At 43.2% G+C, this 17,333-nt stretch overlaps 1 protein-coding gene across 1 annotated transcript in view; it reads right to left on the bottom strand.

The window, feature by feature from the left end:
• The window catches only part of THBS2 (thrombospondin 2), a 223,322-nt gene that overhangs the window by 186,822 nt on the left and 19,167 nt on the right, over positions 1–17,333 (bottom strand). Inside the window, exons 2-3 of the mRNA XM_075862740.1 lie at positions 4,652–4,723; positions 1,658–2,211 (exon numbers count right to left, since the gene is read on the bottom strand). Coding sequence (XP_075718855.1) covers positions 1,658–2,211; positions 4,652–4,718 — 621 coding nt within the window. The 5' untranslated portion in view covers positions 4,719–4,723. The remainder of the gene's footprint in view (positions 1–1,657; positions 2,212–4,651; positions 4,724–17,333) is intronic.

Below are 17,333 nucleotides of genomic sequence, written 5' to 3'. Positions count from 1 at the left end.
GATTCTGTTTCGGGCCATGTTGCAATTTTTAACGGCCGATTTTGACCCGTTTTGCATCCGTTTTTTTTCCCTGTCCGTTTTAAAATCGGATGAATTTCATTTAAATTTGTTGCCACACACAGCCCTCTGTAGGTAATGCCACAGCCCCCCTGGTAGGTAATGCCACCCAGCCCCCTGCAGGTAATGCCACCCAGCCCCTTGTAGGTTGCACCAATCCACCCCCTTCCAGGAGAAGTCACTGACTTCAATGTCAATATATGGACAGTGTAGTCACTGACTTCTGCTGGAGAGGAATCCCCAGCCACAGGGACGGGGATTCCGCTTCACAAGTGAGTGACCTTGCTGTGTCCATATAGCGACAGTGTAGTCACTCACTACTCCTGTAGCAGAATCCCCAATCCCCGGCCGGGGATTGGGGATTCCGACTCCTAAAGGGAGCAAAAAAAGACCCTCCTCCTCCTCCTCACATGCACTGTGAGGAGGAGGAGAGAGAGCACGAGCGACGGAAGACACGGCCGTCACTCAGGACACATCCGGTGATGGCTGTGTATTACCCAGCCCCATAGACTTCCATGGGGGCCGGGTAAACGGACGAAAATAGGGCATGTCCCATTTTTTGATGGGTCGTGTGAACAGCCACATCACTCACCGTCAGAAGAAGACAGGAGTCTTGCAGCGGCGTTCTCACTGGTGTCGATGCCGGCCCGGGAGTGAACCAGTCCAGTCATCTGACCGGTGAGGTCAGGTGACTGGAATGGTCCACTCACGGGCCGGCATCGATCCCAGTGAGGATACCGCCGCAAGACTCCTGCCTTCTTCTGATTGCTGCTGCAGTCAGCAGCGATCAGCTGTTCTGATGCAGCGCCCAGCGGCACATTTTCAGACCGCCCGGGACGGCGGGACAGCGGTGAGAAACCGGTCCTGCCGGATCCGGGACGGTTGGGAGGTATGCAAGAGGTAGTAATGGCAGATACTATGTCAGCACTTAAAAAACGCTAGATGATTATTTAGTGACAAATGGCATTGAGGGTTATAATTAATTAAGCAATTTATTGAGAAAGGTTGGACTTCATGGACCTGTGTCTTATTTCAACCTATGTAACTTTTAAATACCAACATTTGTTAGCTTTGCCTAACTAGTACGGGATCGATCAATCGGTTTACACCCTGGTATTTTGCTTTATATTATAAATTCAGTCTGAGAAATGATGATGATGATGATAAAGTATGTACATTACGATGTCAATGAGCTCAATAGCAGTTTGAAAACCTATGGCACGTCCAATTTTTCTTCTCTACTATCATTATCTCTAATCTTTGCTTTTTCATCAATACTGTTTGACAAGAGGTGTTATAGCTGACTGTCCGATTGACTGACTGGTGTCCTAAAAGCAAATATTAGAAGTTTACTATGTAAGGGAACAAATGTTGTAATACAGATATTATTATTATTTATTAGTATTATTATCAATAATATAAAATTGTAAATGAATAAGTTACCAAGGTAGAAGTCTCTCTTAAGTCTCTCAAGGCTAAATGAAAGTCTAACATTATTCTACATAAACCATGTCAGTAACACTTTTTCGTCACAGTAAAATGGGTTTGTTAAGTAAAAAAAAAATCAGAAACAACGTATGCAGACAAATGGTTTGCTTACCCTAAAGTGGTTTTCACGTATTGAGCCCTTCGCTAAATACATCTTGTTATCTCCTCTTAAATGCTCATAGAAGGTTTCCTCCAAGCGGAAACTATCCATAAGGTCACAACCAACATAAAGGTTGAAGTTTTCACCGGTCAGTTGAACTGTAATGTTTTTCCACAGAGAATCTGCCAGATCAACATCCTCCAAGGAAATCACATTCTGTGAACCTTCCACCCAATATATTAGATCCAGAGTATTGGCTCTTCCATTTGAAACTAGCTCAAATAATCTGTTTGAAATTCCAGGACCCTCCATAGCAATAATTGTTCCTCGGTTGAGTTTGTCTTGCCTTATGGAAGCAGTAAGGATAAAACCTTCATTTATTTGCATCAAGTCAATAATTTGCTTCATCTTTTCAGATTTAACAGGTGGTATGTGATCAAAGCGTAGGAAGCGATATGCTGGAGAATGGAGATCCTGCCCACGAAACAGTTTGACTCCAATGGTGTTCTTGTTTATGTTACTGATTTCAAACAGATCAAAAATGGTCTCCTCTTCTTTCGCTTCATCTAAAATAATTACAATTTATTAAAGTTTTATTACATTGTTGTGGGTGCAAAACTATACATTTAGGGAGCAAGTTGAAACTAGTCAATTCATATTCTGCATTGGAAGGCATAACCTGATAAAATCTATTTGTTATTTAGAAATTAGTAACCGTAAGGTGGCTTTTGAATTTATCAAAAAATTTACCATAAATGAAATTTGTACAATTTTTAGTTTTCCTTGCAGTTGTTTTTGTATCTTCCATTGTTTTCAAGTACATAAGTATAACCCCCTTAATGACCGGTAAGGGTATGTTCACATGGCAAACAAAAAACGGCTGTAAAATACAGAGCGGTTCTCAAGGAAAAACAGCCTCTGATTTTCAGCCGTTTTTTATGCATCATGCGTTTTTTTTGTGTTTTTTTTACAGCCGTTTTTGGAGCTGTTTTTCTATTGAGACCATGAAAAACTGCTCCAAAATCGGCTCAAGAAGTGACCTGCACTTTTTACAAGAATTTTGGTACGCCCCGTGGAAACGAAACGCAGTTTTTCCCAAATCAATGGACAGATGTTTGGAGACGTTCAGCCTCCGTATTTTTAGCCATTTTTTGGGGCCCGAAAAACAGCTGAAAATAAGCCGTGTGAACATACCCCTAATGACCAGCTAAATATTTCTGTTTTGTATCTCTGCATTTCAGCAGCCATAACTTGTATGAGGCTGTGTGAGGCCTTGGTTTATGCGGGAGAAATAGTATTGTTTTTTTCTCGCAGTTTGGTGTTGAAAAAAATTGATTTTACGGAGTGAATATAGGAAAAAGCGATTCTCTGCATTTTTTCTTCTTTAGTTTTTATCCCATTAACGTTTCACACTAAATAACCTGTAAAATTAATTCTTCAGGTTATTATGGTTGTGTAGATACCTAATATGTGTAGGTTTTTTTTTATGTAATGTAAGGGAAATAAAATATATTTTATTCAAAATAATGACACCTTTTTTTGGGGACTTTTTTTTTTTATTTACTTTTTTTTGTTACTTTTTTTTAATCCCATTAAGGGATATCTTTACTTACAACTTTATTTTTTACTTATAATGTATTAGCATACTCCTGTATGCTGATACATTATACAGTGTCACTTTGACACCGGCTTCTGTTAGGGCAGCACATAGTGTGCGCTAACAGCAGGCAAACTGAACAGACAGCCCTAGGGTCCTTTCTAGGTCCCCAGGGCTGACTGCAGAGGGATTCCCTGGTCTTTGATCACGTCACTGGGTTTCCGATGACTAGATCAAAGAGCGAAGTTCCCTGTGATGATGCCGCGGTCACGGACCGCGGCGATCAAAGGGTTAAACAGCTGGGGTTGGAATGTTTTCCTATCAGAGTTGTGTTCAGGAGGCTTCTCTAAGATCAGGAGCTGTAAGTTTAAGCTGCTGTTTAGAGTATGAGCACTCACAGATGTGCTCATCAGCCTCTTCTACAGCTACGCCAAAAGATATCGCTGTAGACTAAGCACCTGCACCCGCCTGCCGTCAAAAGACGGTGGGCGGTCATTAAGGTGATAACAATAAGGCCCCGTTCAGACGTAATGGAAATTTTCCGCTGCAGGTTTTTCTTCAAACTCACTGCAATTCCACAACGAATCTGCAGCAAAATTTGCATATTTGACAGTTCATTCAAACATGGCGGCTATCACAGCAGACTTGCTGCAGATTTCAGCCTTTGAATTGCAAAGGCTAAAATTCGTAGTGAAAAGCCACTGCTTCTCCGCAACAGACTGTGCATGATGCGGAGTGTAAATTCTGCACCGCAGTTACCAAAAAAAACGCAAGTTACCTAAAAAGCTATAGAAACCAAAGGAAAAAAAGGCTGCTGTGGATTTCCACTGCTGAATGTCCGCAGTGGAGTTTCACCATGTCTGAACGTGCCCTAAGGCCACATTCAGACGAGCGTGTTTCACATCAGTGTGCTGTCCGTTGAAATAACAGCACACTGACCAATGCAATTCAATGGAGCTATTCACATGACTGTTTTTTCACGGAGCGTGTGTCTTATTCTGGTACGTCTTTACGGATCACGTCGCCCAATGGATGAGTGAAAACAACGAACAGCATATGGAAGACATCCATGTGCTGTCCGTGTTTCATAAAACTTGGATTGTCTAAAATGCTTGTATGAATAAGGCCTTTCTGAACTGAGTGATAATGCTACAGGATGATGGCTATAAATTGGTTCAAGTGAATGGGACTAAGCCACAGCCCAATGCACAACTGCACGTGTATGTTGTGACTGTGTAAACAATGAAGGGGATGCAGCCCCTTTAGTACGCTAATCGGTGGGGGATCTACGCACTGGAACCCCCCAGCATGCAAACATTTATAGCATATCCTAAGAATAGGCCATCAATGTTTAAAACCCAGAAAACTCCATAATTAGATATTTTTCCACGCGAACATGAAGAGCCTACCTTGAGCATGAAGACCAGCACAGAATGTAATAAAAATGGGCAGCCACACCAGGTTTTTTTGCAGCATAACTCCTATAAGTAGAAAAAAATAAAGGAAACAATTGAAAGTTGAAATTACCTTTTCAGTCTTTTAATCCCTCCACAGAGATAACAATCTGTCTACTCATCCCTATATCTTAATATTCTAAATAGAAAACTATGTTTTAGGCATATACACAGCATACATATGGTAAGCAGGTGGCTGTTGTTACTAAGCAGTAAATATTTGTATAGAGCCTGAAATTACTGTAAAGGCAAAGTATGCATGGTTTAAGGTGATGCACAGAGTGAACAGGAAAAACTGCAGTGTAAAGTATACATGAGGAACACAGACAGGAAGTATGAACAACCTGAGCTTTTGACATGATCAAATATTAGAAAGATTTGATTCCAGAAGACTAAACTGAGTCATCATGGTTCTACCTTGAGGGCATGACAAGACGTGGCGTATTTTTTCCGCCACTGTCCGCATCAATGCCGCACATAATCTGCGTTGCAGATTCTGTTGCGGCTCTGCCTAAAATGGACATTAAATTGATGCGGACTAGCCGTTGCGTATTGAGGTGAAAGTACTTCCCTTCTCTCTATCAGTGCAGGATAGAGAGAAGGGATAGCCCTTTCCCTAGTAAAAGAAATTCATACTTACCCGGCCGTTGCCTTGGTGACGCGTCCCTCTCGACATCCAGCCCGACCTCCCTGGATGACGAGGCAGTCCATGTGACCGCTGCAGCCTGTGATTGGCTGCAGCCGTCACTTGGACTGAAACGTCATCCCGGGATGCCGGACTGGAGGAAGAAGCAGGGAGTTCTCGGTAAGTAGGAACTTCCATTTTTTTTTACAGGTTGATGTATATTGTGATCGGATGTCACTGTCCAGGGTGCTGAAACAGTTACTGCCGATCGTGTAACTCTTTCAGCACCCTGGACAGTGACTATTTACTGACATCGCCTAGCAACGCTCCCGTAATTACGGGTGCACACACATAGTTATCTGTAATTACGGGAGCCCCATTGACTTCTATGGGCCTGCCAGTGCCATAATAACGGCCCGTTTTTACGTTAGGGTGCATGGGGCTTCAGTCTGGCTGTTGACCTAGAAATACATAGGTCCAGCCAGAATGAAGAAAGATCATGTTTGTATAACAAATACACTACGCAGCACACATACCATCTGCGGACTTCATTGCCGAATTTTGACTCTCCATTGAAGTCAATGGAGAAATTCCGCAAGGAGTCCGCAACAACCAGTGTATGCTGTGGACACCAAATTCCGCACCGCAGCCTATGCTCCGCAGCGGAATTGTCCGCAACGTGTAAACGAACTTAACGAAAAAGGTGTGGAAAGCTATAGATAAAACGTGTACGCTGCGAATTTCAGAGCAATTCCGCCACGTCTGGTCATGCTCTGAATATAGCAGAGCACAAAAAAACACCAGGAAAATAGGATAAAATAAATATCAGATGAGCTGTATCCAATTTGAAAGACAATTGACCCTCCTCTTAAAACACATTTCCCCATTAGGGTATGTTCACACCCTGAGTCCTGATTATCAGACTATTTTAAGCCAATCGCGTTTTTCGCTGCGTTTTTTACAGCCGTTTTTGGAGCTGTTTTCTATAGTCTATGAAAAACTGCTCCAAAAACATCCCAAGAAGTGACGTGCACTACTTTTTTGCGGCCGTTTTTTTTACGCAGCCGTTTTTCAAAACAGCCGCGGAAAGAAAACGGCCCGTCGGAACAGAACGCAGTTTTTCCCATTGAAATCAATGGGCAGATGTTTGGAGGCGTTCTGCTTCTGATTTTTGGGGTGTTTACGGCCCGAAAATAGGCCGTGTGAACATACCCTAAGTCCAGGAAGATCAAATATATGCTGGGTCCTAATACCTTTCACTGTAGAACTTTCATTGAAGGAACAAGTTAGTCACCAATAAATATATTTATTTGACTACCAAAATAGCAGCTCTGCATAGTTGAGGCGTCAATTTATTCTGACCCTGAAGAAATAATTTTGTTCGTCATCTCGAAGTTAAAAACTATAATGAATGAAATTTCACTTTGATTGGAAATACAGATGTAGAAAAGTTTAACTTGACTGAAGCGTGATATCACACAACAAAAGCCATTAAAAAAGTAAAGCTAAAGGGTTATTCTCAAGTTGAGTCAAATATGTTTTTTTTTAGACATTCTAAACTGAAATTCAATAAAAAAACAAAAACATTTGCTGTTAAAAAAATAAATAAAAATTCATTCCCTAACTACCTTTTTTTTTTTTTAAGGTTGAACAGTGCTGGTTCTTTTATAAAAAAAAGGGGTGTGAGCGGCTCGATGTCACTCAAGCCGCTCTGCAGTGTGCACATTGCTAGATATTGTAGTTCTAGCAGCATCGGGAGAATGTTCGTCTCAACCAAGCTTTGTAAGCCTGGTTGAGACGCGCACACCGTGAATTTCAACAGCACACAACCCTTCTCTGCAACACTCTTCACCCCGTTGTGGCAAGCCACTTCTCCCCCTCTAGCTAAGCTGCCACCCCCATTTTAATATGTTTAGTCGCCGCACCAGTCCTGCATCAGCAGCCGGTGAACCACAGAAAAGATTTTAAAAAAAAACCACTTATGTAAGATGTTCCTACGAAGATCAAAACGGTCCCGTCACTTTCCTTACTTGGCGCCAGTAGCATTCACAGTAACAATGCGTTGTGGCGCAGATGACCTAATCATATCACGCTCACGTGATTATGTCATCTGCGCCCACCGCTTCGTTATTGTGAATGGGAGCAGTGCAAAGTAGCAGTAATAAGAAAAGTGATGGGACCGTTAAGATCTTTGTGGGAACGTCTTAGGTGAGTTTTGTTTTTTTCCCCCTTTGGAGCGAAGTCACCAAACCAGGGAGCATAGACAATGGACTAACTACTACATGGGGTCATGTATGGCCCTGTCTGCTGGGTCCCTGTATCTAAGCCAACTTTCTGGTAGGCTTCTATACATGGTATAACAGTCAGTATCACACATGGGCCTGAATCTAAGCCTACGACATGTTTTATTAACTTTTTTGTTTGTGTTTTTTTACAGGTTTGGTCGTTGGAATACGTCTGTTTCGAGGACTACTTTGATGACGGCTCTTTATTTCTACAATAAAATGGTTAATGAGGGTTGTTTTGGGGGTGCTTTATTTCAATATAATATTTTACCTATAGCTTTGTCCTTTCTTTTAAACTTTTATTACTACTGCTTTAGTAATGGCAGCTCTCTGATTGACAACGTCTATTACTAAGGCGAGGCTTCGTGTTATCCGGTGCAGAGGCTAACACTAACCCCCATTATTACCCCGGTACCAACCACCACCACCAGGGGTGCCGGGAAGAGCCAGGTACGATCTAGTACCCAACCATCTGTTGTGATGGTCGGGCATTGAGGCGGCTGCAGGCTGATAATGAGGCTTGAAAGGGCCAAAAACAGTGGCCCTTCCCACCCTTGTAGTGCTAGGCTGCTGCTGTGTTGTATCTGGCTGGTTATGAAAAATGGGGGGGTGGTGGCTGGCCTTAGATACGTTCGACCAGTGCGGTCGCACAGGGCACCAGCCGCCACACTGCAAGAGGGGCGCGTGTATCTCTGCGCCGTTGAAACTACCAGCGGGTGAGGTGCCCATTGCTAACTGCACCCAGGGTCGGCCTTAGGCAGTCGCCTTTCCACCCAGGCACTTCTTCACTTAGTGGCTGCTAGCGGCGACACCGGGCATGATGGTGGCACTATAGAAAAGCAGGGAGGTATCTCCCTGCTCTGCTATCTACTAGCACTACTGTAGCTCCCTGAAGGAGTGGAATCCCCATGTAGCCGGGGATACCGCTCCTGGAGCGCTCCTTGATGTCTCTGTCCATATATGGATTCCACTCCAGGAGAAGCCAATGACGTCATGGACACAGACGACAGGAGTTTCTCCTGGAGTGGAATCCCCGATCAGAGCATCGGCAACACTGTGGATGGGGATTCCGCTTCAGGAGTTTCCCCTGATGTCACTGTCCATATATGGACAGGGACATCAAGGAGCGTTCCAGGAGCAGAATACCTGGCCGCATGGGGATTCTGCTCCTTCAGGGAGCTGCAGTGGCGCTGTCTATACTGGAAGGGGGGGGGGTTGCTATCTACAAGGGGGCTGTGGCAGGAGGCTGTGGCTGTGGCAGGAGGACAACTGTGCAGGAGCACACAAAATACCCAGCTTTCCCGGCTATCAAATGTGTGTAAATAAACTAAGATATAACTTTTATTTAATCTAGCTAAAAGGATTAATCCTTTTAGCTAGACTAAATAAAAGTTATATCTTAGTTTATTTCCACACATTTATTGTTCTTTTTTGAATGTCTATTGCCCGCCACCTATCAGGGTCATTTCGTAGTCCTGGCACTACCAACCAGGGTTCTGAGGGCTGTGTGGCAAATAACCAGGTGGATGTAGGCTGTGCGGCACTCCCTACCAGGGGTGTGTGCGGCACTCCTTACCAGGGGTGTGTGCGGCACTCCTTACCAGGGGTGTGTGCGGCTCTCCTTACCAGGGGTGTGTGCGGCTCTCCTTACCAGGGGTGTGTGCGGCGCTCCCCACCAGGGGGCTGTGCAGCGCTCCCCACCAGGGGGCTGTCCGGCGCTACCCACAAGGGGAATCTGTGAGTGGTGGGCTGATGGTCATTTTACTGTGAGTGGCGTGCTGATGGTCATTTTACGGTGAGTGGGGGGGGCTGATGGTCTTCAAGTGGTTTCTGCCTCTGACCTCCAATTAAAATTAATAGGAGGCAGAAAATACCTGTGGCGCCCGTTTGGAGCTTTTGTTTCTGCGTCTATTGCATTCGCTTCAATGGCTTAAGAAAAAACACCAAAAAAAAGTCAAATAACGCTGTCACTTCCTGAAGGGATTTTGAAGCAGATTTGTTTTTGCCTTACAAAAAACGTGTGTAGACATACCCTACGAGTGTAGTGCTTGTTCTTAGCCATTTTCTGTCTTTTTGGTAGGGGTGCCCTGAGGAAATTTTATTTTTCCAATGCTGCCTCGATTCCAAAAAGTTGGGAAACTCTGTACTAGGCTACAGGATCATGCCGTGGAGCAGCTCAGTTTGTCATGGAAACGGGGCCTAGGTAAGTACAATTTTTGTTTGGGGGCACTGTCTACAGGGGGGAGGTGGGAGACTGTATGGCACTGTCTACAAGGGGGAGGTGTGGGGGCTGTATGTCACTATCTACAAATAGGAGGTGGGGGATTATGGCACTGTCTACAGGGACGCTATATAGCAAAATCTACAGGGGGCACTATACTGTGTGGGGGCCACTAGGGGACATTATACTGTGTAGGGGTACTACAGATGGCATAATACTGTGGCCACAATTAGAGGACAAAATACTGTGTCCTTGAAGGGGTTGTAATATATTATTAAATATTATTATTATACTGTGTGGGGGCACTAAAGGGGCATTATAATTTTTTTATGGGGCTTTTTTTAATGATGGGGTTGGGTGCCGCAAGATAATTTCGCAAGGGGCATCATCTATCCTAGGGCCGGCCCTGGACGAGGGGTCCCCCACATTTTTAATAACCAGCCAGATACAACACAGCAGCAGCAACTTCGCATTACACGGGTGGGAATACAAAGGTAAATCAGTGTGTTTTGTGCAACTCTATAGTTAGCTGTTATTAAAAATAATTTTACTTTTTGAGATAGAGCTGCTCCTTACGGCGCAGACATGCGCGTTGACCTCACTGCCTCGTGCCTTTATGCGCTGGACCTCTGGCGTTTCAGGCATCCTATTGGTCCACAGAGTAATCAATGCCCGCCCTATTTACTTTTTGTTTACCCTTAACGCCCATGTGCTACGTTGAGTGGACAGTGCCCGCCCGAATGGTATATACACAGATGTTGGGGGGGTAATGTGCAGGGATCAGTGGGATCCCTGCATATTACTCCTATCATCCCTGTATATAGCAGCCATCAGCCTTGTATATAACCTCTATTATTCCTCGATATAACCCCATCATCCCTGTATATTACCCCATCAACCTTGTATACAGGGATGATGGGGTTATATACAGGGATGATTACTGTCTAGTATATACAGGGATGATGGGGGTTACATATAGGGATGATGGCTGCTATATTTTCAGGAATGATGGTGGTAATATACAGGGATGATGGGTGTTAAATACAGGGGCCCCCATCATACAAGCCGGCCATCATCCCTGTATATAACCCCCCCATCATCCCTGTATATACCAGCCCACAATCATCCCTGTATATAACCCTCATCAACCCTGAATATAACCCCATTATCCATATATATACCATTGGGGCGGGCACTGTCCGCTCGCCGTTGCGCTTGGGCATTGAGACTGAACAAGAAGTAACTGGGATGGGCATTGAGAACACCGTGGACCAATAGGATGCCTGAAACGCCGGTATATGCCAAAAGTCCTGCGGAATCTGAAAATATGCACCAAGCCACAAAGACCGGAGGAGCAGAAGGATCTCCTCCACTCGTCATTGGAACGGGGATAGGTGAGTATGTATTTTACTATTTTTGTTAGCCACTATTGGGGCTGTGTGGGGGCATTATATTGAGTGGCGGCAGCTATGGAGGCATTATGCTGTGTGAGCAGTATCAGGGGGAATATTATTTTCCACTAGTATACTGCAGGATTAGACAATCTATATTAATTAAATGGCGGGGCATATAAATATTGGGCGTGGCATGCAAAAATGTGTGTGTCCTAAAAATCATTTATTAATTGTAATCTTGGTTACATTTTCAATTAATCGTGATTTTGGTTTAGCCCATAATTGCCAAGCCCTAGCTGGCAGCATATATTAGTACATTTGCTAGTTAAAATCGGGGAAATGATAAAAGATGGCTGTTTGTATTGTCTTTATAAATAAAACCATGGTTCAGTGCTCTTCTACTTACCCATTAACTTTTTTTTTTGGCTAAGTAACTTAGAAGATTATTTCTTCCACCACAGAAAAGCTAGACCAATCTCCCACCTAGATAGCTTATAAGGTTAACTTTACGATACATCTTTGGCCCTGTCAATCAGCCACTCACAGGGCTTATTGTGATAGACTGTCTGCCTTCCTGACAAGCCAATTTCTATTCCAATAGAAGGAAAAAATAAAAAGGATAGGAGGAAAAATAAATAAAATGGTACAAAAAGAACAGCTATTCCTATAGGGATTTACAACACTTATTCGCTACATTCTGTTCTGAGTACACAATTTTTCCACTCCACAAACTAAAAATTACCCGAAACTGCTTAAAATAAAGAACAAAATTCTATGAGTTCAATTTAATAAGACTTGCTTTCAGACGCAAGTCTTAAACTAAAGTACACAGGAGTACCATGAACCAAATTTATTAGGAGGCTGATGCCTCTTAATAGATTTGGCATATCTTTGGCTGCCGTGCGACAGAATTTGAAATCTATGCCTGCTAAGGGCATGCAAAGATGTGTGCTATAATTTAGGCCAATTTCTGGTGTAAGTAATGGTAAATCTGCTGATCTGTGGGAAGCACTGCCCCTTCCCTTAAACTCCACCCACTTTTCTCTCCACTTTAGAAAAATGTCGAGAGGTGTGAAAAGTCGCAATAGATAGATAGATAGAGATACTTTAATTATCCCCAAGGGGAAATTGGTTTAAACCGTGCATGATTTTACTGCAAATTGCCACTTGCGATGTGGGTTTTCAGCCACGTGGCCATACAGGAGAAGGTCATGGCTTCAATAAAGCACATGGTTAAACCTTGGTTATTGAAGGAGCCAGATAATTACTAGTCAGTCCATTCTGATCGCAATGTGTAGATGATAACTGTCTGGAAAGGCAAGCTCGCTCGCTCGTTCCCATATAACCATGATCATTGCTTCATGCAAATCGAGCAAACGAGCGCCAATCGACATGCCATTATCGCCGATCGGCATTGTTCCAGGGTAGTAATCTGCCTGTGTAAAAGGGCCCTTACAACTTAAAAGAAAGTCAGAGCCAGAAAGTATTAGGGTATGTGCACACACACTAAATACGTCCGTAATTGACGGACGTATTTCGGCCGCAAGTCCCGGACCGAACACAGTGCAGGGATCCAGGCTCCTAGCATCATAGTTATGTACGATGCTAGGAGTCCCTGCCTCTCTGCAGGACAACTGTCCCGTACTGCAATCATGTTTTCAGTACGGGACAGCAGTTCCACGGAGTAGCAGGAACTCCTAGCATCGTACATAAGTATGATGCTAGGAGCCCGGCTCCCTGCACTGAGTTCGGTCCGGGACTTGCGGCCGAAATACGTCCGTCCATTACGGACATTAATGTGGTCGTGTGAACCCAGCCTTATTCCACGGCAATGCAAATTATGCATTCAGGAGTCCCTCAAAAGCACTTTTAGTCTATGCCTAAATGCATATTCTGATCGGTTTATATTTTAGTATTATGCAGATTCCTGTGCTATTTTTGGAGAAGCAAGACTGAACTAGAATAAGAATCTCATAAAAACATTGCACTCATTTGGTAATGTTAGCTGCCTCAGGACCTAAATGAATTGATCAGTTACAGGAAACATTTTAAAGATTTTTATTGCGTTGTGTCACATCCAAATATCTGTCTATGTGTTAGTGGTGGTTGAAACCCTTGTATTTAAACATATCAACATATCTTCCGTACATAATATGGTAAAATGACACCGATGGTGGTGATGTTTATTTCTACTAAGAGTAGAAACTCAGTAAACTTAAAAACATACAGAGGCGCTCAATCAGGTAGAAGGTGAGAATACAGCTTCCAGATGTGCTTAAAAGTCATTTTCCAGAGAAAGTACAGTAACTCCACAAAGTAGCTCCTAATATTTAAACTAGAAGAGTTCAACAGCACGCCACAAGGATATTCATAATCATGGATATGCTTTCAAAAACTCTACTCTATTTTATACATTCCAGGAAATGTATTTAAAGTGACCAGCTTTAATATAAGGGTATGTTCACACGCAGTGTTTTCAGACGTAATTCGGGCGTTTAACGCCTCGAAATACGCCTGAAAAGGCGGCTCCATTACGCCTGCAAACACCTGCCCATTGCCTACAATCGGTTTTACGGTGTTCTGTTCCCACGAGGTGTTATTTTACGTGTCGCTGTCAAAATACGGCGCATAAAAAGACGCCCGCGAAAAAGAAGTGCATGTCATTTCTTGGGACGTTTTTGGAGCCATTTTTCATTGACTCCATTGAAAAACAGCTCCAATAACGGCCGTAAAATAGGCAGCGAAAAACGATAGTTGTTAAAAAAAAAAACTTCTGGAAAAAATCAGGAGCTGTTTTCGCCTGAAAACCGATCCGTATTTTCAGACATTTTTGGTCACTGCGTGTGAACATACTCTAACTGATTGTCTGCTTTAGACAACCCCTCTACATTTACACTAGCATGTTGAGCTAATTGGGTGGCCTGCTCAGGACCCTACTTATTAGATAGACTTGCTTATTAGGCTCTCAGCAAGAGCCCTCCAGAAGAAAAACAAAAAGAAAGAAACTCAGTTATTGTCTTAGAGACATTTTAGGGCTCTTCTCCGCTACACCCTTTTTTTAGTCACTTTCCAAAACTGCCATGTGTCTAAAACACATAACAAATTTGGAACACAACGTGGGGAGAGTTTTACGAACGACTGTTTGCCAGTATTATGGCGTTAAGAACCTGGAAATTATGGTGCACACAATATTGATGTAATAATTAGCACCTTTTTTCCATTTTACACCGCCTGCATCACTTTTACAAACAGTGGGCAGGCTAAGCGTAAGGGGCCACCAGCAGCCCAGCAAATTTACTAGATTTTACGCCAGAAGTGGGTGGAAATTATAGCGTAACCCTACGCCAGCTCGTAGCTGGCGTAATCTGACTTTCTGGCCAGAGATAAGCCAAATGTAATAATCTTAATAAATTTGGACATTGTACTCCAGCGCACTTTAGTTTAAGACTGGCATATAAAACGCCAGTCTCGGTATTTCCCCCATAGACTTTTTTTTTCATTTTATGCAGTTTTGGGTAATTTCTTGGTTAAATAAAACAAACAACTAATCAGGTAATTTTTAATTTGTGTGTGCCTCTTAACAAATTAGGTTACTTCTGCGGATGGCAGACTAACGTATAAAATGCCAGTCTCAGTAAATCTGCCCCATGTGTCCATTTTTTGCCACTTTTTGCTTGGTAAATCTCCCCTAATGTTCCCATGTCAAACTGGTTATTACAGTAAGGCTCTGTCCACACTGAAGCTAGATTCTGTCGGATTTTTGTTGCTTTTTAATGACAAGAATTGCATAGTCTGCAATGTTATTCTTGCTGTGTAAAATACAAAAAAATAGGAAAACCCCAGCATAAGATTGTGTTCACATCTGTGTCGGAGGCTACGTTAGGAGCCCTTCGTCGCAGATACTGTCATTTTTAACTGACAAAATAACGCAGCATGCAGCGCTATTTTGTTCTGCAAAACAACGGCCACCATGATGACAACTTGATGGATGCCATTAAAGTCAATGGGTTCTGTCTGGCGCTGTGGTGTTCATCATGCAATGGAACCGGCGCTTCCGGTATTGTCAGCTATCTGCTCCTATAACTGAGCAGATCTACATAAACACAGAACGCAGATGTTAATAGACCCTTAGTTTGGCAAGTGTTAGTCCTAAAAATTGATAAATTGTAAAAAAACAAAAGAAATAAGGCTGCCCGGTGGTTCGGTGGTGAGCACTGGGGTCCTGAGTTCATATCCAAATAAGAGCAACATCTGTATGTATTGTTTTTATGTTGTCATCTTAACAAAAAACATGAAAAAAACACAACCAAAGTTGTACATGTGAACAGAGCCTTAGAGAGAATAAACCTATGCTAAGCACACCCATTAAATTATCTATGCCTATCCCACGGCAATACAACAAAAACAATCAGGGTGCAAGTTCACAGAGAACACAACTCCAATGGTCACCATCCAATACAGGTCAAGTGACGGTACACTAGTGCAATGGGTGAATAACATGAAAAGCTGCCTTGTTCTTATCGCTTGTCCTGTTTCCTTCAGTTGGAAAATATTGTCTCATTACCATAGATATAAATGTATTGCTCCAACATCTCATTCTTGGACATATTATCATTTTATCTACTGTCACATACGCTTGACACTGCTAAAAATGAACAAGTGCAGATTGGTGGCTTTTCCTATTTTTAGGCCTTGTTCACATATGTGTTGGAGACTCCGTTAGGGGTCTCCGTCGCAGATCCGGCCAAGATTTCCGGAAACCATAGTGCAGCATGAAGTGCTATTGTTTCTGGTAAAACCAGGGACACCCGTCAATGGGTTCCGCCGGCCACCACTGTCGTCCGTGTTGCAAAGGACCAGGTACATCCGGTTATTCCCTTGTCCTGCTCTGACGGAGAGGAACAACAGAATACCAAGCGCAGATGTGAACATGGCCTTAGTCATGCAGCTCTTAAACGTGAATGAAGAAAATAAAATAAATGATATAAAGATAAATAAAGCAGATTTTTCAAAACTAGAGGGCATTTAATCAAGGAGACAGCTCAATATGAGTTTCATCCTAAGGAATGTGGCTTCTAAGTTATACACTTGAGAAATCCTTAGGATAATGACAAGTAAATTAGAGCATGTTTCTGTAATATTAGTTTATGCATTTTTTCTTAGCCGAACTGATTACATTGTAAAACACACATGAGAGTAAAGTACGTGTTTAATTATAACAACGGAAACCACTTAACCCCTTCCCGACATTTGACGTATGGGTACGCCATGGAAAGCTAGTGCTTACCGCATTCCCGCATTTTGCCATCAGCGCCGGATGTCAGCGGTATCTTACAGCTGACATCCGGCTGTAATGGTGGGGACCGAAATTAGCTTCCATCCCCGCCATTAACCCCTTAAATGCAGCGATCAACGCGATCAATGCATTTAAGGTGTTTGCAGCTCATCGGAAACCCAGCAATGAAGTTCCGGTTGGTGCCATGGCAACCGGAGGCCTAATACTGGACTCCCGGTCTGCCTAGCCTAGAAGCCGTTCAGGACCCGCCCGGCGGCGGAGCCTGAACGGCTTCTGCAGCCTCTGGCAAGATGGCGCCGTCTCAGGAGCTGAGCCGGCGTCATCAGTGGTAGATGTCAGCTGTATGTTACAGCTGACATCCACCTGTAACGGCAGGAACCAGATCTAGCTTCGATCCCTACCATTAACCCCTTCGATGCAGCGATCGAAAGTGATCGCTGCATCTTAGCGGTTGCTAGCAGATCGCCAGCCCTGACATGCAATCAGGGCTGCCGACTGCTGCTGTGGCAACAGGAGACACAATTGCCTCCTGCTCTGCCGGGAGACGAAGCCTAATCGGCTTGCTGTCAGAGAATAACTGACAGATCTAATACATTGCACTACGTAGGTAGTGCAATGTATTAGAAAAAAAAACATCAGACAGTTGGACCTTCAAGTCCTCTAGTGGGACTTGGAAAAAAAAAGTGTAAAAATAAGTGAAACAAGTAAAAGTTTGAAAACATAATAAAAGTTTCAAGTAATAAAATAACACCCAATCACCCTGTTCCCTTATCAAGTCCTTTATTCTTGAAAAAAATAACATAAACCATACGTATT

The sequence above is a fragment of the Rhinoderma darwinii genome, chromosome 4, assembly GCF_050947455.1.
Source record: "Rhinoderma darwinii isolate aRhiDar2 chromosome 4, aRhiDar2.hap1, whole genome shotgun sequence".
Taxonomy (NCBI): Eukaryota; Metazoa; Chordata; class Amphibia; order Anura; family Rhinodermatidae; genus Rhinoderma; species Rhinoderma darwinii.
The sequence above is the reverse complement of the archived record's forward strand: the minus strand, read 5'-3'. Positions and strand labels throughout refer to the sequence as shown.